Source organism: Pleurodeles waltl, chromosome 1_1 (genome assembly GCF_031143425.1).
Source record: "Pleurodeles waltl isolate 20211129_DDA chromosome 1_1, aPleWal1.hap1.20221129, whole genome shotgun sequence".
NCBI lineage: Eukaryota > Metazoa > Chordata > Amphibia > Caudata > Salamandridae > Pleurodeles > Pleurodeles waltl.
In genome coordinates, this window is record NC_090436.1 from 869,712,825 (window position 1) to 869,733,737 (window position 20,913).

Genomic DNA, 20,913 nt, shown 5'->3' on the forward strand with positions numbered 1-20,913 from the left:
CAGTTTAGGGGCCGTGGTGGGCATATTTCCGAATGGCATAAAAAATACATGGTATAATTTCTCAATCTCTTTGAGAAGTTCTACACAGGGTCCAGTACCATTGGATTATTTCTGTACAAGGTACATTTTATTAATCTTAAAGCCTACACAATCACTTATCTGCTTTTAATGTTGTGATACTTATAAAATTCAATAAAATTGCAGTATAAAAAAATGTATTTAATTTTGAGTGGACATCACTGTTGCCTGCAGGTTTTGAGTAAGAAATAATGCACGAACCGTAGGGACTGTTGGGTACCTCAACACCAAAATGATTGACTTTTGGTAGTGAATCCATCTGTCAACTGGCTATGCAGGGGACTTTTTCCCCTGTCAACGTATCATGTTGATTTAAACAGGGGGGGCTCCTCTGTTAGGGCAGAGGAGCATAGCCCCTCCTGCCAGCAGCAGCAGGAGCTGCAACCTTTAGAAACAAAATGACAATAAACACTGTTTATTGTCGGTTTGTTTCTAAAGGGGCGGGGCCATGGGGTGACGAGCGTGAGGGAATGCACAGAGCACTCCCCTCAGTGCGCATGTATGTTTGGCCGGCTGTCTCGGGCCGGCCAAACTTAAATGCGCACAAGAGCTCACTCCAACCCGGCACTGTAGTGCCAAGTTCGCAAGAGCCTGCATGGGCTACCAGTCTGCGCTGGAGCGCCCAGCCGGTCATGACGCTGCTTTGAGCAGTGTCATGATGGGCGCAGGGCAGGCTGGGATCGCAGGAGCAGCGCGGCAAAGAGGTAAGTACATTTGTAAGTTTTTTTTTTAGATATATACATTTGTTTGACTCCCCCGCCACCATGCCAAGTCACCAACCGCGACTGTACATTCTCTACATTCGCTTTAATGCACCATATATATTGCTCATTACTTTCCCTAGAAATAGAAACATAAAATGAGAAGTTGCCATGATACTGTTAGGATTCACGTCGCAGCAGATAAGCCTTCTATTCTGTTTTTCCTGCAGGTATGCAAAATCCAGTCAAATCAAAACAATGTCAAGCAGCAATATATTTTTTAAAGGCAGCAGGTTTCGATACAGGTAGGTTACATTTTCTTTAATTTTATCGAGGGACAGTGTGAGATTTACCTCAGAGGATACTGTGGCGAGTTCTCTTGTGATTAACTAACTGTTTCTGGTTTTCTTCTCAAAATGTGATGTGGAATTAAAGCGGCCTATATATATTACAGAGAAGGAGATAGTGACTCTGATATGAGTTGGACTGTACTGAGCTAATGGTAAATTTGCATGTGAATTTATGGTTACAATACGGTAAATCCACCCCAGTGCGTCAAATTACGAGTTAAACCCCCTGGATTTGAGAATTATCATGTGAGACCGTTTTTCCAGTTGTAAAACTACATACCCAGTTTGGTGGCGTTTAACACATATATTTGCCACCTGCTCTGTGGTGTGGACAGGAGGAAGGGATAGGGGTGGAGGGAAAAGGTAATTCAGGGTAGGGTGGTGTATTGTATGTTGGCCCTTATCAGAAAAAAATATGGAATGAGGCTTAATTGCTTCTGCAGCCAAAGTCTCGTGCAATTGTTCTGGCTGGATTTATCATCCAGGAGAATGGAAGCATGGACTTCCCATATACAGAAAATCCAGGTGTGGAAAAACCTACCACTTTATAATCAATAATAATCAAGCAAAGCTGACTTCAGTGCATTAATTCCACTTTGTGTGGCTGTAATCAGGGCCTTTGTAGTAATGTTTCAGGTGCACTTTCCATTGTATATTTTTTGGATTGCTAATGGCTGGCCTCATGTGAAGAATCAGCATGAACTTGCATGACATTATGTACAGCAATAATGAAAATGACTGATGTTTGATATGCCAAGTTTCATGCTGGTTTGTGCAGGTAAAACAAGTTAAGACGGGGTGTGTGAAAAAATTTGCATTTTCTTTTGAAGCTCGCACAGGAAATTTTGATTTCCACTCCAGTATAAAACATAAATTTACACAAAACTTGACATGAGACTACAGTTTCACTCAGAAAGCACGATTTTCTCATCTCAGTAGTTTTTGAGATACAATCATATCAAAATTATGTCAGGGGTCACCAAAGAGTTGAAAATTAGAGGTATCTTATGCGTTTAACCTCATGAGCTAGAAACTCAAGACATGTCAATCACAATTTAAATTTAGCACAAATATGAGGATTGGCTTCAATATTTTTAACCATGGGAATGTGCAAACATTTGTGAGCTTTTAGCCATGGAAATTTGATGATACAGAAAAGGTGCGACCCGATGACTAGTATTAGTCTATGAAGGGGAGCAGATAGGTATGCATAGGCATAGAAAAAATGAACAAAAAAATGCGAAGAATGAAATTGGTTCGCTGTAAACTCACAAACTGGCAAACATTTGTGCGTAAACAGACACAGTTTTGTTGCAAGAAATGGGCACTATATTCCCGAACTCAGGGGTTTCCATGAAACTGCAAGTTTTAGGTAAACTAAAAAAAAGGAATATTCATATAAGACAGTTCTGCGAGCAAGACTGAAGTATAGGAAGTGCAAGTGTCCTACATTCCACACCGTCTACACACAGCTAAAGGCCATGTGCAGTGGGAAGGACAGCCCGTGGAGGCTGTGCGCTGGTTATGGCTGAAAACTAAGCCCTGAGACCAATCCCATGCGTTCGATGGGTGGAAAGTTTGATACAGCACATTGTAAAACAATATCAGAAAACCAGCAAACAAACAACCCTAGCTAATTCTAAGTATTTTTCTGTGAGCAAAAATGGGTAAAGCCCTGACATTTGTTATTAAAGTGTGTAATGCAAAATATGCAACATAAGTGACACCTCACCATGCTCAAAACACCACTTTGTCAAATGCATATGACATGCAAATTATGGCTGCAAAGAGCAAAATATTGCAGGGTTTTAGTAATGTAAAAAGCCAGCCAAGCAGAGCTCGCTAATTAATCCACGATGATGACAGGAGAAATAGCTCCCTAGTCCAATGATATGCGTTTATGTTTTTGTTGGATTAGAAATTCCTCTGTGGACTCTCAAATCCGAATGGAATGTGCAGATTACTAGTCCTTATTACTAAAATGCAAAAGCACTTACCTGAGCAAATAATCTACTTAAAATGCCAAGTTTGGTGTAATTACCTTTAGTTTATTTTTCTGTATTGAGAAGCTAAGAAACAGTAAATGTCCTTTGGGGATCCCTTCTTTTTTTGGCCTTTTGCAAGAAACTTTCCATGAAGAACCCAAAATGGACTTTTTTTTCAAAAGCTTTGTGTGGATTCATTGAATGGCGCCAAAGTCAAAACAAAAATTCCTTTTCAATGGAAAGTGCGACGTAGCCATAACAACCCAGGTGCTATCACCATATGTGTCATATAGATTCACAAGTCCACCATGCTTTGATTGTCTGATCATCACAGATACATTTATTTTGTGGTGCTACTTTCCTAGATGGTGTACGATGTTGTGAAAACTAAAAACAAAAAGGGGCTGTGTGATAAGGGGACCAATCTGGTATTAAAATGAACATTAAAAAATGTTTTTTGAAATCACAAGATTCTTGGAGCCTGTACCAAATTTGTGAATCCTAGACCCTCCTAGGTCCCATACCCCTTCATGAGGATTTGCTAATCCTTCCCAGGATTTGTGACTCCTGAAAAGCATTTGTTATACAAAAGTTAATTTGGTCCACTACAGCTGTATATGGCCCTCGGCTGTGCCATGAGAGGGCTGGCAGCCCAAAGCAGTCCCAGTGAATGGCCAAAGGCCAGGCCCTTTGACCATGCCCTACTGAATACTGCATGTGACGTTGGAGTTTGATCCCTTTGACGGGTTGTAAACAGACTAGTAAAAGACCCACTAATCATTCTCAACCTCATATTGGTGTGACCTGTGTGCACTCAGAATGTATGTTTGAAGGCACAACCCCACTGTTCTCACCATCCACGAGGGTAATAGGAACTGGAAGATGACATACAGGAGTAGTGAAGGCATCTGCCTTTACTAGTCTTACCTACTTCCTTAATAGTCTCTGAAAGCTATCCTTTTGGTTAGTAACAGTCATTAAAAATGCCAAAGCAAGGGCTACACAAAAACAACATATCGTTATTACAGTAGTTCTCAAGAAGGTAGAAGATGCAGGAGTAAGAATTAATTATTAAAGCAGTCCTAGTAGACATTTATTTGCGGTTCTCCAGTTATCAGTCTGAACCATCCATTTGTTTACACACAGGGTAATAATTGTTATAAACATAAGGAATGCCCCCACCATTGTGCCACTCTCTTGAATGGACGCTTTCCATCCCACTCTCTCAAAAACAAAGCAGCTAACAATACTGATGATCTTTCTGTTTTGTTTTAGTGGACGGGTCGCCAAAGAAGTGGTTGAAGCAAGTTCCAACATTCAGCGGGAACCCCCAGAAGTGCACAGGTATATTGGTGAAACACCTTTAAGATTTCATATTCACTGTTCCTAAAAAACATTTCCTAAAAGGGAGGAGTAGATTTGGACAATGATCAGCACCACAAAATGCTCATTCACCATGTTGCGGAGATCAGACAATTCTACACTAGACATCACAATTAATTTTAAAACATTAAAATTTATAAAAACGGCACATGAAAACAATTCTAAAATCTCAACATTGTTTCAGAACAAATAAAGCTAGCCTGATTATGCTATAAAACAAGCAGGGAGCGGGGCATGAATATTAAGCTGCCTCAATCTATACCTAATTCGTAAACTGTTACATTCCACTGGAGGTACATATGTCTCTGTTCTCTAAATGCTTGTAGTAAAGGGTATCTTCATACAGAATCAGTACTGTTGTAATGTGAGGTCTGGCTTAGAGACAACATTAGCTGTAAAGCCAGACTCATACTATAAAAAATTCATAAATAAAAAACAAATACATGTACACATACATTTACATATGGTCTTTGGGTCAACCTTCTTCATCAATTGTTCCAGTCTACAGTAATTCTCATTTTACTTCCAACAGTCACAAATTACAGCATGACGCAATGGGTCAGCTTCAACTATTGTCTCTTGAACTGTGAGAAATGGCATCTTTCGATTCTTTATCCTTTTTTTCGTGTCCCTTCTATGTTTAAACTATGTCTTCATCTTATAGTACTCAAAAGCAAAGAGTAGATTTTCTTTGCACCAATAAGAGTTGCATTTTAATGTGATGTGAATTAAAACTGTTCAGTAGGGTGTGCCCCAACAATCCTCATAACCTGAGGGTGGGTACAAAGGTAGGAACTTTGATCCCAACAAGGCTTGGTGCCATGATCGCAAAAACAAATGCAACAAACTGCAGACCCTAGCTGTAAAAACGAGAAAATGCCTCTAATCCACCTGCAGTAAATCACAGTTGTGGTCAGACTATGTCAGTGAACTGACACAGGCAACATTAGTCACTGTGGGAGGGGTAGGTCTATTCTTTGCTACCTGGCTCACCACCGAAGGAACGCCTCCCTGGGTCAGAGTAACACAAGGCAGCGATTTGCATTGCCTTTCGTTACTTCAGAATTATCAAGCCACACAGGGCCACGCAAGGTGGCCTTTCCTGACTTGATAAATCTGACTTAAGTTTTGTGTCACCCTTGAGCCCACTTGAGTGGCACAACGGAACCATGATAAATATGCCCCTAATATGTCTGAGTGTGTGAGTGTTGCAGTCAATATGTGCATAACACTTAGCTGACTGACATCACAGAGAGCAGTTCAGTGGGTGATTCGGTATGCTATCAAATTGCAGTCTCAATTGCCTACATTTCTACCTTAAATCACACATTAAAAAAAAAAAAAAATATCTGGCATTTTGTTTTATTGTATTTTGTTGAGGTGTTTGTATAGTGCTGATATTCCCAATTGGACATCTGATTACTTTAGGCAGAACATTGATGTGACCCAACCAATTCAGAGGACCGGCGCTATGGGAGGCTGAAGTTATAAAAAGGATTTTTTCAAATGTACATTCTAACATGAAATTGGGTCATATGTAGACTGTAATGGTAGCTTTTGTGCTGTCATTGCAGCACTAATTTGGTGGTGTTAAAGTAGGGGGCCGCAGCAGATCCTTTTCTGTGTTTGATGAGATGTTTTATTTTATAAATTATTTCCAGGTCACTGATATCACAAGGTCGCAGCTCGTACTCTTTGAATAAACAGTTGATAATTAACATGGAACCTCTGCAGCCCCTGCTGCCGTCCCCTTGTGAAGAGGAAGAGACTCCGTTGGATGAAGGTATGGTATGCAAGGGACAATTCCATTATAAATTCACATGGTTTAAGAATTTCCCTGTGCACGTAATGGCTGAATGCAAACTATGTAAGAGGGTTGGTCATCAAATTTGATAAGGACTTATTTAAGCCACAAGAATGGGCCATTGTGGCCACGTTCTTTTCAGTCCTCAAATCACTAAAAAAAGATCATTCCATTTCTTTCTGTTCATGTACAAAAAGACATTGTTCATGCCCTTGTTACAGCTAGACTTTGCCAATGTCTTACATTTGGGGTCACCAGCTGAACTTATAAATAAGCTCCAACTAGTGCAAAATGCGGCAGCAAGACCAATCCTGAATTCTCTCAGAAGTCAGTCCATCCGTTGGGGCTTTAGGCAATTGCATTGGCTTCCTATCATGCAAAGATGTAAGTTTAAAGCACTAATGGTTACTCAGCATTGTGAGGAGTATCTGGAAGATCGTCTTCCCTTTGGGCCGGCAAAAGTCCATTGACATGATAACCCCGGGCCAAAGTCTGCATTCCTAGATGCAGTATCCTCCTTGGCGAGCATAGTACTGTATAAATTACTGCATTGTAAATGCCAGGTCATACTGCACTGTAAACCTACTGCGGTACCATGCAACGGCTGGCCCTTCAGTTTTGGCTGCAGGTAAGTAAGTGGCTCTTCTTTACCGAATTCCCCAATCCCTCTTTCACGTTTCTCAATTTGGGTCATATTCAAAGTCCCTCGAGTTACTCGCTCCACTTCTCTGTCCCTCATTTCACCTTCACCTTTGCTATTCATGTAAGCTTGGCCATTCATACTGTGTGAATGTTTTGGGTCCCATGCCGGCCCCTTTTTATTGCATCCCAGTATTATCATATTCTGTTTGTGTGTGTTATCAACACTTCCTCGTTCCCCCTTAAATTGAATAGAACTCCATGTGAGTACTGCATATCATGCAACTCCACGTTCTGACGTTTTGTAACCATCTCTGTTCATTTTCTAAATATCCTCTCTCCTTTTGAATGATTCATAGCTATTCACATTGAGTAAGTCTAACTGCGACTGAGTGAGACTAACTGAAAATGAGTGAGACTGACTGAGAACGAGTCTGACTGAGTGAGTAAGTGAGATTAAGTGAATCAGAATGAGTGGGACTGAATGAATCAGTGAGACCTAGTGTGACTGAGTGGGACAAGTGTATCAGAGTGACTTTGAGCTAGTCAGAACAAGTAAGACTAAATGGGATTGAGGGAGAGTGAGTGAGGCTGAGTGAGTATGATTGACTCAGAGTAAGATTGAGTGAGCTGGAAGGAGTGGGACTGAATGAATCATTGTTACTAAGTGATTTGAAGTGAGAATGCATGAGACTGAGTGAGAATGAGTGGGAGTGAGAGTAATTGAGAATGAGTGAGTCACAGAGAGATTGAGTGAGTCAGAGTGAGTGCACATGAATGAGACTGAGTGAGTCAGAGTGAGACTGAGTGGATCAGAATCAGTGGGATGAGTGATGGTAAGTGGGAATGTGTGAGACCGAGTGGGTCAAAGTGAGAATGAGTGAGACTGTGTGAGTCAGTGAGACTGAGTGGGTCTTAGTGAGTCATAGTAACTAAAAGTGAGAGTGAGTAAGAGAGTAAGACTGAGCGCAAGTGAGTGTAAGTCAACACCCTCCAAAACCTCTGAAAAGAAGTCAGGCTCGTTCTATGGAATATATTCCAATGAGCCGTGCCTGTTACCTAGCACTTTGATTGCACTTTCAGTTTTTAAATAACATAATTGAAATTTGGCTATGACATAATATATATGAATATGAGATATTTTTGTTATCTTTCTTATCAACATCAAATATTTAATATTATAATTGATATTAATGCCAACTTAACTTTTAGCCTCCAATTTCAAACTGCTTCACATTTACAAAGCATTTTACAATTTTTAATTTTATACTTTGCAAATATATTGATTCTATACATGCTGGACAATCTCTGGTGTGACTATGTGGCAATACATTTCACAAATATTGGTTTTAGGTAAACTACAACAATAAAACTCAACTCAGAAGCTAAGATCACTTGCTACATGAACACCACCACAGAAGCTTCCAACCAAACCAATGAAATTTCATGACAGGTCGTGCCAGGATAGCAATAACCTGTTTCTTATGTAGCACTTCTGCTGTTTATGAGTGCTGTAAAAGATAGATATTATTTCCAATGTATGGTACTTAATTTACTCATGTCAGAGGGATGGGAGGCTGAGTCTACTTCCTGGGATTCAAACAGTTGCCCATCACACCACCCCGTGTGTAAGCAGCAAGCATCAAACTCGTTAAGTTAACCTACTGGCTCTATTTCACGGACCACGAATAGTCGTCACCCGTTCCTGCACCTTGATACCTCAATGTAGAACCCTCTGTCGTTCTCAGCTAGATTCAAACTATACAACAAGCAGTAGTAATACATCCATTTAATGCAGGGATTTCCACCATAGCTCCAAGAGGGCTGAATCCATGCCATATTTAAAATGTATGTACATTCGATCTAATTTAATTGATTAATCTTTAAACGCAAACATCCACCTGTAGATGTAGAAGCATCTTGGTGCTAATGAAACACACCCTGTCCAGTAACAGCCATAAAGGAAATATCAGGAAGCCAGACAAAATTACGACGATGAAGAAGTCAGGAAATACCCACATGACATTCCTATATGTACAATGAATATACATAGATTTTTTTTCTAAAGTTAGTGGCTATCCTGAACATCTAGTATGGATTTGGATCTCACAGATCTATATTTGACACTAGTTATTTACATACACTTCTTGCACAAGCTTCAGGCAGCCTCACTTTGGCTATTGAGCAAACTTCCGTGGACAGGAAGCAAGGTGATTGCTGTAAATCTAGTTTGTCATGGTCATCTCTGAACCTACTCCAAAATAAATCCTTTTCCATTGTTGTCTCTTACCGCTTTGCTGCGGAGCACGAGTAGGCAATCCTCGTGGTTTTTACAGGGATGCACTCATCTTATTATTTTCATGCTAACTGTAAATATTTAGCATCTGCTATTCACATATCAGCAGTACGCAAGCCTTTTGTTTTATGTGGGGAACCGAATGCACTCGCATGTGATGGGAGTACTCTGGTGAGTCACTCCACGCAGCTGCTTTGTGCCGCTGTCTCGCTGCTTTTAGACCTCTTTTGATTGCAGTGGGCCTTTCCACGCTTAGATTCCTTTATCTGAGTCCTTGCCAGCTTAAAGCTCGTTTAATTAGAGAAAGCCTGGTGTGAAAGGATGCTGGGGATTCTGTTACTGATAAAAATAGGGGGCATGATGCTGTTTTTGGAATGATATCACAGGGACCCCTTCTCCTGTAGTTGCTTTCATGCTTGTGTTGGCTGTGTTTGAAGGTTAATTGTTGAGTCACTTGATGAAACATGCTTGTGCTCTCTATATATATAACCTGATACAATAACTGCACCCAAAGCCGCGCAGTCACTGAGGGATATCAGCGCCTCTGAAAGGCAGCGCGACAATAAAGCGCCAACGCTATGAAGTGCCTGGTGAAGATTCAGACCAGGAAGAGCATTCATCTACGCATGGTGAACCATTCTGACCATGAAGTGCGCGTCCGCTTGCTGAGGCTTGGACCAAGGGTGACAGCAAGAGGTGCTAGTGAAGTTGGGTTTTGTTGGCACTGCCCTAGTCAGTCTTAGGGAGCAGATCAATGTTAGCTCAGTTTATCATTTGACGTGATTGCGCTATTATTTTGGCGTTAACAGGTTGACAGGTAACTTGTGCAGCCTTTCAGTACTCATTGTATTTGAATTAATGGATGAAGAGAAAGGAGAGGTTTGTGTATTACTAGACAGTAGCAAATATCCCCTGCTGGTGTGAATAATGATATGGAGTGTGACACTTCAATATCCAGTATAAAATGACTCAACATTCAGACTAACAAATACTTATTTTAGATTGTTTTTAGATACGGTACATAAAACATACTAAAAACAATGAAACATGTCATTTATTCTTATGCTTCATTTTATTAGTATATAGCATCTACCCTTCACACCCAAAAGAGCGGAGAGTGCACACTGGTGGATTGAGTACAATTTCTTTCTCTTGAGCCCAGACCTAATGTTCCTGAGTACTGCGACAAATGTGCTATTCATTGCAAATATCTGAATACCCACCGCTTTATGAAGGGAGTCAACAATGCTGCACGGCTCGAGGGAAAAGCTAGATACCAAGACAATTCAAGAGGGACAGTCTGTCTTTCCCAGAATGCCATGGTGGCGGACCCTCACGGGTACTTCCTTTTCTCCAGGGAAGAGCATGCACTGTGGAAGCAAAGGGCTACTGGGAGGACGTGAGGCACGGAATATGCGTAATATTCCTTTTGTAATACTCCGTTTTCATTTTTGATCCCTAACTCTACCTTGAAACAACGAGGCATTGTTGGAGAGCCTACTGAATAAAACATCAGCATTCCTCTATAAACTAGGTCATGGGTTTTAAAGTGCACTGTACCTTAGAGGAAATTCAGCATCAGTAAGCGCGTTGAAATATTGTTTTATTCCATGGTGACTTGAATGTACCATTAAAATGTCAGAAGCTGATAGAAGCAAAGTAAAGACACTAATCAGGTAAAGTAAGTTAGAATGTTAGTTCTGTGAGGAATTATGCTAAGTGAAATTGGCTCCACAAAGTTTCAGTTTCTTCTTGCCATTTTCAAATTTTTCAAAAATCTACTTCAGATTACCTTGTTACTCGTGGCATTTCGTACAAATTAAGAGTAAGGCGCTCTGTCATCATGCCTGCTTCAGCCATGGCCTTCAAGGACATCGAGTAGTAAGTAGTGCATTCAAAACACGTGGTTAAGTGCCAGCATTGCTGCACAGGTCTGCTTGCCCTGATGCCCACATGGAGAGGAATGTGAGAATTCGCTAAACACATTTTCTGAAGCACATCTGCATAAAAGTGACTGGATTGTGGGTATGCACTGAAAAGCACCAATGACAGCTCCTCCCTCGTTCACAAAGGAATGCATTGGGATTAGGCACCCAAATACTAACCGTTTCGTTACGCCAGTCTCTATTGGTGCAAGTGCGTATACAAGTCACAGGGGTGTAATGCAGGCCGTTGCAGCCTTTGTGGGGCAGGAGGTCCCTCGTTCACTCTAAACCTAATGGCTCTCTGGGGGGCCCAATCATACTGCGATCCACTACTGACAAGTGATGCAGTTCTGATGCTTGATTCAGTGTGCACCAAGGCCATCTGACAACAAATGGGTAAGACTAAAAGTTTAAGAGCTTGATCGAAGTCTCTAGTCAAGCGTGGTTCCTGTCCATCCCGGACGCAGAGAGCGTAGCTGTTCAGTGCCACGGTAGGAAACATGTTGTTTCCCCCCTGCAGTAAGGTTCTTTTTACTGAAAAGAGGGTATCAGGATATCATGATTTGTGAAAAACAATGAGACACAGTTATTCTTCCAGAAACGAAGGGACACGTTGGCTACTAAGAGATGAATCTAGTGATGAAGAACGGAGATTCTAGAATTTTACTTTCCGAACAGCTCATTCTCACAGATTTCGTGACCTTTTGGCACCTTTATGAGGCTAGGTTTGCATGCTGCCATGCGTGTGTTGTGGGTTTCCACGCACGAGCTGTGTTGAAGATGGCGTGCGCATGGATAGGTCTTGTGACTTTTTTCCTTCCTTATGGGTGTTAACTGCATAATGTTTCTTTGCCACATGGCAAAGTGTGAACTGTTGGCCATGTTTTCAAGGCGTGTTGTGGGTTTGATGAGATTTTGTTGGCAGTTCATTTAGGGTATTGTGTGGTTTTTTTGCATAGATTCAGTATTTTATCATTTTGTGACCTATGTAGTGCTTAGTGCTACCTTATGTTACTTCAAAGTGCTGCTGGGAGTAGAAAGGAGGTGATGTAAGAGAAAGGGATCAATACAATTTGTTCTGTGTCTCAGCTACCCTTTTAACAATACATGAGCATGCGTAGGAGCATGCTGTCAGAATTAAGCATTTAAACAGAGTCCTCAAATACTTTCCAAAATTAAAACAAAGTAACAGTAGATGTTCCCCAGAACAGACTTGCACTGCTTAATACACATAGTAGGCAATAGCACAATCCATGCAAAGTACTTTACCATGCCTACCCTTGATCATGCAAATGCCTGGGGCTTGACCGTGCATCATTTGATGGGGCTGTGTTGTGCCTAGGAGTGGATGTGGAGGGCAATGGAGTTGGCCCCTCTCTCTAACATTCTGACCACTCTTAAAGCACAGGTTCTATAGAGGGTCTATTTGGAGGAGGTTCAGGAGAGGGTGTTTATGGGCCCTAAGAGTTAGAGCAGTGTGTAGACATGACTGCAGCTTCAAGGTTGTGATAGAATATGAAAAGAATGGAACTGAAATGAAAGGGATGAAATTGACTTTGTTGTTGTGGAGGCAGGACCTGCTTCCAGGAAAAAGTATTACTTCTTTTCCTATAACACTCTTTAAACGGTCAGCAAAAATATTAGATTGACTGACCATGTCTTGTGCATAAATGGTTCCTCTAGTAGTAGTCTCATCAACACCTCGTTTGTCATCCCAAGAAACATGATTTTATAGAGAATTTGAATTTGGGATTGGGTTATGCCATTAGTCTCTTTAAGATCCATTCAGATTGATCTTGCCTTTCGATCCACAATTTGGAAAGGAAAAGCAATCCACTTGGTTTCCATAGCACAAAACCACCCTCTGTAATCTGGAAGAAAGAAATTAGGAAGTGGAAACAGGAAGGAGATTCACACCCACACACCTCCTCACAGCATGGTCATCTTCACACAGATGGTATTTGTCTGACTTTGTAAGTGTTTACCAAGATGATGGGACAGATCTGGGATTTAAGTAAAACACACACACACATGCCTGCTCACGCTCCCTCACAGACACACAGTAGTGATAATACCACTTAGAAAGTATACTGTGAGAACCAGTTAACTTCATAGTGTGGATGCACATTTGTCCGGGCACTACAAAAGGCTGTTGGTATGGTGTGACACCGCTATGTGTGCACTATGTGTGCATATTACTCCAGCTGGTCCCATCTTTCCTGTCAGCCTCCCAGGGGATTGCTATGGTTCTTGGCAGGCCAATCTGGCCATGCCTATCCCCACCTCTGAATATGCTTTCCTCACTGTCAAGGAGTACACCCAAGATACATTTGACAGAGGCCTATGTATGGTGGGATTGTTTCCATTTACTGTGTTTTATAATCCATAGCTGTAGCAGGGGCGTGTTCATGTCAATGCGACCACCTTGACTAACCTTACTGTAGTCATATATTTTTCCCTACTCCAGTCTATCATTTCATAAAGTTACCTCTTTCAAATGCTTCAAAGTGGTCGTCAGGTCAAGTCAATTTTATTAATGCATAGTTAATTAAAACCATTGCACTATAAATATACAAGATAAAAGAAAGTAAAAGAAAACAATAAAAATGTCACCATACTACACCATATACTACACCGTATTGTCACTGAAGCATAGGGAAACAGAAGACAATCGTGATTGTTCAGGACCAGATCAGAAGACCCTCCTATGTCTCAGCCAGTTGGGAGAGCATTTTTTAACACACAAGAGGAACTCAGTAGCTTTGGTCGCAGGCTGGAAGTTTTGGCCATCTAAGAGCGCCATCACCGCTGAACAACAAGTTCTAATTCGAAGGGCTTTCAGTGGGGAACATAGCAGTTTCTTTCTCATTAACAGGACCGCCAGACAAACACACAAGAAGTGTCAACGATTTGGAGCTTGATGGAACAGTCCAAATTCCAACCTCACCTGAGCTTGGGATGAACGCTTTGGTAAATGAAAAAGGTGTTTGAACAAGACTGACTGTAGGCAGTTGAGAAGAGGGGCTTCAAAGTGAAAATCTGTAGACATAGATACTTGTGCATTTTGTCCTTCCCTTACCATTGCAGTTGGATTAGCGGGGCTCCATTGCCTCCTCCTCCTTGATCTTTTTCTTTTGTTGTATGCACCCTCTCCTGTTTTAATCCACTTTCATTTCTTTGTCCTACAAATAATAGTAGTGGGGAATGGAGCAAGATGCGTAGGGGAGATTTTTAAAATTTTGGGGAGTTTGGCATGCCAGTTGCAGTAGAGTAGGAGGCTGGGACCTTTCAAAGATGGTTGTGAGCTAACAGCTCCTGAAATTTACCCATTGCACTTTTTTCTTGTAAGTGGCAGAGGAACTTATGGAATTAATATAATTGCAGCTATAATATTCATATTATTAATGACATTGAGGCTATTCAAATTGTATATACACTACAAGATGACATGTTTTGTAAGGCTATAGAATGTGGAACTTTAGTGAATAGGATTAGCAGTGATATTTTGTGTATCTGTTTGAGTGTGTCTCTAGGTCAAGTTTAGATTGCTGCTTGGGTCCTTGTTGGAATACCCTAAAGATGTCATTGCTGAAATACAGCCAGGACAAAATTGGAAAAAAACGCAGGGCTCCTTGATGTTTTTATCATTTAAATCTGTCTATTAACATTGGTCCATAGTGTAGAACCAATGTACAACATTTTACAATAGAATCTGTGCTAGTACCATAACAGATGGAGCCTGAGGGGCATATATACAAGCTTTTGGCATAGGGCCACGCCACTGCACCGTATGTACAAGATAAAGCATATTCCATTCCTTTTCCCCTGCTCTGTCATACAATGGACAGCCATGCGCCAATGCAGGTACCCTTGCATCATGGTGTAAGGGTGTCTGCATTGGGGGGATGATTGTTTTTCTGCAGGAAGGCATACCTTCCTGCACAACAACTATCACAAGAGGCGTTTTCCTCTTTCTACGTGTGTTGCACAATGCAGCACACATAGAAAAAGGAAGAAAAGAGGAGAAACAAAGTTATTTCTCTTTTTGCTGCCTCACATATGCTTCCCCTGGGGAGGCATAGGCTTTTGACGCATTCTCAGGTTTACAAATCTTTGTAAATCTGGGAATGCATCAAAATCCATGGGTGTGGCGTGGGAACACTCACCACGACACCCATTGAACACCTCCATGTAGCATGGTGTATCAATGAAGCAACTTGCGCTGCATTGACTTAGTACATGGCCATGAAAAGTCACACACGGCCTGACTGTTGCTAAAAGTGACATTCCGGAGGTGCAAAGGGCCCTTAAATCCGAGGGTGGATTGTTGGTTCCTATTTTATCAAGACTTACCTCAAAGGGTAATATTTCTCAGTTCAGTCAGCCAAACGATCTTCTCACAGGCTAAAGTGGAGGACCATCTAATAAGAGACAGTTCTACCATCCCAATTCTGAAAGCACAATAATAGCTGTTTTCCTACTCTTGGTTTGTTTCCAGAGTCATGTGTAAGGAGCATCAATCCCGAGTTAAATCCAGCAGACCCAAGTGGTAATGGGATATGCATAGATAAATGATTCTTCGGATCTTGCATCTCTCTGTGATTCTTGCAGTCTTTAGCTTCAATTCTAAATTCAGAGCCATGTACAATATTATGTTATCTATGCACCCAAATCATTGGCTCAGCTTTCACCAGCAGTTCAGGGACAGAGGAGCAATAGGTGGTGGGGCACAGATAACACAGCTTCATCCTTGCTACGAATAAAAAAATAACCGCAGGCCTTTTGTCACTCACACCCAACCACACTAAGGGTCAGATGTATGAAACTATTTTGCATTCCCAAACGGTGCGAACCGCAAAATTCCACCGTTTGGAAATGCAAAATAGCCTTTCACAATTTATGAAAGACATTCACAGTGCAATTTTAAGGAATCGCTAAAATAGTGATTCCCTAAACTTGCGACTCACATTTGCAAAACGCAAATTGCGATTCTCTAAATAGGAAATCGCAAATAGGGAATACCTATTTGCGATTCCCTATGCACATGTATCATGCATTTCCTAAATGTGAACTGGGCATTTAGGAAAAGTAATTACCACCAAATCCAAGTTGGTGGTAACCATGTGCAATTTTTAAAAATGCATTAGAAATGCATTTTTAAAAGTGTCATGCCCCTAAGGCATATGTGTGCTTTACATGTGCACAATGTTTTTTGAGGGGGGCATCAAAGGGGGCCTTAGGCCCCCAGCACCCTTGGATTTGAATTACCTAAGTTGCGAATTCCTAAGTGGAATTCGCAAATTAAGAAATGCAAGACCATTCGCACCTATGGGCCTGAAGGCCCATAGGGATGAATGGAGTCCCACCCATTCCCTAATAGCGATTCCCTAATAGCGATTGCAAGTTTTAAGAAATCACTATTAGGGATTCGCTATTTTCATACATACCGTTTTGCATTTCTCAAATAGCGATTTCTTAAAATTTGCTATTTAGGAAATGCAACTAAAAAAAAACATTCTTATATCCTGCTGCCCACCCACATGAACCTCTCTTCAATCCGTCTGCCCCGATATTAAAACATATATTTCTCCGATGTCCACTCATACACCCCACCCTCTGTACTTTTCCGTCAATACCCACCCCAAAGTTAGTCTTTCTGCTCACTCATTCAAAGCTGAGATCTGGAGGCACACTGACAGTGCTCACCACAGACCTGTGTGAAATGCTGGTCAGGCTGTCAGGACTGCGTTGTTTGGTGAAGGCTGTGCGCCCCCCAAGTGCACCTGCTTTCAGCAGGTTTGTGGCTGCATACGAGAGGTGGAAGAAGTCGGGGAGACTGCCAGCCACTATTCAGTTTCCTCACTGTCGGCACAGGGTCAGACTGGGTTAGAGGAATAACAGATAAAATGAGGGCTTCCCCTGGAGAGACGTAACAACAGTGGGGAACTATTGTTTACCAATGTTTTTATGTTGTAACAGTGAATATTCGGACTTTGATCGTCATATTCATGCTAAAGTCTCTCTATGAGAGCTAAACATGAAAATGCATTTCACAAAAATAATAAATACCTGACACTACCCCTTCAGATGCTTTGTAGCAAACGTCAGTTTCCTTAATTGAATATGTTCAGAATGAAAAGTGCACAGAAAGGGACTAATACTATATTTATCCATGAAATACATTTGCATATCCCGGAAAGTACAGAACACAACAGCTTTATTATTACATTGTGTGATACACTGATCACCTGCAAGAATATTGGTGAAGGTGTGCAAGGTCATTTTCACCATTGTCCTATGGAACACTGGTTATACTAAATTGCACAATAATGAGGAGAATGCCACTGGCAAACTAAACAGCCTTATCTGCTTTTTTTTTTATGTCACACGAGTGTTTTCCATGAAATTTTTCCATTGCTGGATACAATCACCGATCCAACAATATCAGGCTTTACTGTTGGGCTGGGCTCCGGAAAATATTTTTTAAAACAGGCATTACTAGTGGCTTCCTGCTGAATGACATGATAAGCACTTCCCATCCACCAGCAGCTTGCTCACAACTGCCAATCAAGTTACTTAAAATACTTTAGAGACTATGGCCCTCATCACAACCCTGGCGGTTGGTGATAAAGTGGCGGTAATACCGCCAAAAGGCTGGCGGTAAATACTGTGAAATTATGACCATGGCAGAAACAGCTCAGACAGACAGCCACTTTAACACACCAACCGCCAGGGCGGAATCGACAGGCCCCCCCCGGCGGTAACCGCCTACAGCCAAGCGGAAACCAATGTCCCGCCCACTGGATTGAGACACAGGAAACCGCCATCTTTTCCGGGGCGGTACCAATGACATCAAAAGCCTGGAGGAAACAGATCTAAGAAGTCAAAGGACTCACCTGTGGAGACTCTGGAAAGAACCACACCGCCATGGAGCCCGAGCTGCATTTCTTCCCAATGTTGATTTACATCCTGCTCCACTACGAACACCAAAAATGGCGAAGACGACCACGGTGAGTACAGCCACCTAGCACAGAGGGGAAGGGGGAGGAAAAAGAGAGTGACACACATACGCAACATGCAACACCCCCACCCCTAACACCATACACACAAGCAGATGCAGTAACATAACATATTTACCCGGTACCCCTCAGGAATAATGCAAGGACAACTCCAATAGAGAAAAGTGAGTGTAATAAGATAAAATAGTAGCAATACGTGCATCCGAATAAAAAAGTATATACATATTTACAAATGAAGGGACACTGCCCAGTCCTCAATGTTCGTGGGCCACAGAGTCACATTACAAAGTCCAAGGCCACACTTCACTCCTGCAATAACACGGAGAGAATACTACAGGGGCATCAGGTAGAAAATAGGCAGGCACCTCAGGGGGACGGGGAACAGGGGGCACCTCAGCCGGCAGATGGAACAACGCCACTGGTCCTGGAGGGGGCAACATGCCCTGTGCTTTGTCCTAGGGAGTGCAAGGCCACAGTCTCTCAAGTGGGTGACTTGCCCACTGGCTCTGGAGGGGGCAACATGCCCTGTGCTTTGTCCTGGGGAGTGCAAGGCTACAGTCTCTCAAGTGTGCAACTTGCCCCCTGGCTCTGGAGGGGGCATCGTGCCCTGTTTTCTTCATCCTGGGAAGGATGGGGTGAGAGGATGGCATCTTCACTGGTTCTGGAGGGGGCATCGTGTTCTGTGAGTGTCATCCTGGGAAGGATGGGGTGAGTGGATGGCATCTCCACTGGTTCTGGAGGGGGCATTGTGCCCAGTGAGCTTCATCCTGGGGAGGATGAGGTGAGTGGATGGCTTCTCCACTGGTTCTGGAGGGGGCATTGTGCCCAGTGAGCTTCATCCTGGGGAGGATGGGGTGAGTGGATGGTTTCTCCACTGGTTCTGGAGAGGGCATCGTGCCCAGTGAGCTTCATCCTAGGGAGGATCGGGTGAGTGGATGGCATCTCCACTGGTTCTGGAGGGGGCATCGTGCCCTGTTATGCAGATCTTGGGGACTGCAAGATCACAGTCTCTCAGCTGGGTGTCATATCCACAGGATTTGCAATGGGCAAGCCGCACAACAGCCCATGGAGGCACTGGTCCTGCTGCTGCTGGTAGTAGTGGGGGGAGACTACAGCCCATCCCCTGCAGCCTCAGACGGCTACCCACTGGTGCTGCTGGCGGAGCTGGTGGTGATTGTGGAGGGAAGCTCCAGCCCATCCCCGCAGCCTTGGACGGCTGCCCACTGGTGCTGCTGCTGCTGGTGGTGGAGCTGGTGGTAGTGTTGCTGGCTGAGCTGGTGGTGGTTGTGGGGGGAGGCTCCAGCCCATCCCCTCCAGCCTCGGACAGCTGCCCACTGGTGCTGCTGCTGCTGGCGGTGGTGCTGGTGGCGGTGCTGCTGGCGGAGCTGGTGGTGGTTATGGGGGGAGGCCCAAGCCCATCCCCTGCAGCCTCGGATGGCTGCACCACCATGGTTGGTGGTGTGAGCTCCGACAGAGTCCCAGCACCAGGCCCCTTGTCCTTACTGCCTGCTGGTTCAGGCCCCTTGCCCTTCCTGCCAGCAGCTGGTAATGGCTCCATGCTCCTTTTGGCAGCAGCTGGGGATGCCTCCTTGCTTCTTTTGGCAGCACCCTGGGGTGGCTTCTTACCATTCCTTGCTGCTGCTGGGGGTGTCTCCTTGTCCTTCGTTGCTGCAGCTGGGGGTGGCTCCTTGCCCTTCCTTCCTGCAGCTGGAGCTGGCTCCTTGCCCTTCCTTCCTCCAGCTGTGGCTGGCTCCTTGCCTTCCTTGAAGCACTTGGGGCAGGCACCCTTTCCGTCTGGCTGGCTGGTGGCCAGGATCCTTTCCCACATGGAGTTGCTGGGGACACTACTGTGCCCGTGGACTGGGTGGCTGAGGTGCTTGTCTGGGTTCTGACCACCGTGGCCTGACGCGAAGGACGAGGGCGCAGAGGGGTAGGGAAGAGGTCAACGGTGGAGAGGAAAAGCTTCTTAGGGACATTGGGGTGGGAAGAGGGAGAAGGTCTGGGAGTGGAGGAAGAGGGTGTGGTTGTAGGAGGTGTCAGTCTGCTGTGTTTGGGTGCAGGTGCATGGGCTGGATGCTGTTGTGAGGTGGATGGCTGTTTTGTGTCTGAGTGCTTTCGTTTGTGTACTTTGGGAGGAGGGGGCACAGACACAGTGGGAGAGGACACAGGGGACGCATGTATGGATGTGGGGGTGGTGTCTGCCAGGGAGGTGTGTGTGTTCTGCTAGGTGTGGTGGTGATGGCGGTAGTGGATGAGGATGTAGTGCATGCAAGTGTGAGCGTAGACAGAACTGGGAGGGAGGAGGAGGAGGGGACACAGTGGAGGAAGTGGATGTTGGTATGTCTGCATCTGGGTGTGAGTGCCTGTGGGATGAAGTGTGGTGCTTGTGTTTGCCATGTCCACTCTTGTGTGTTGTCCTGTGTGCATGCCCATCTGCCTGTGCGCTTGGGATAGGTTGGGGTTGAGGGGAATGGGACTGGGAAGAGGAAGTTGGAGGGGGAGGGTGGAAACAGGGACAATGGCTGTCATCAGAGAGGAGGCCAGAGCATGGATTGATCTCTGTTGGGCCGCCAAGCTAGTGTGAATACCCTCCAGAAATGCATTGGACTGTTGCATTTGAGGTGCCAGCCCCTGGATGACATTCACAATGGTTGACTGCCCAACAGAGATGGATCTCAGGAGGTCAATAGCCTCCTCACTCAAGGCAGAAGGGCTCACTGGGGCAGGGCTTAA

The 20,913-nt window shown here is 43.6% G+C and overlaps 1 protein-coding gene across 1 annotated transcript in view; it reads left to right on the forward strand.

Moving 5' to 3' along the window:
* FRMD3 (FERM domain containing 3) overlaps window positions 1-20,913 on the forward strand; it is a 530,236-nt gene that overhangs the window by 475,522 nt on the left and 33,801 nt on the right. Inside the window, exons 11-13 of the mRNA XM_069229965.1 lie at window positions 1,010-1,084; window positions 4,390-4,458; window positions 6,159-6,280. Coding sequence (XP_069086066.1) covers window positions 1,010-1,084; window positions 4,390-4,458; window positions 6,159-6,280 — 266 coding nt within the window. The remainder of the gene's footprint in view (window positions 1-1,009; window positions 1,085-4,389; window positions 4,459-6,158; window positions 6,281-20,913) is intronic.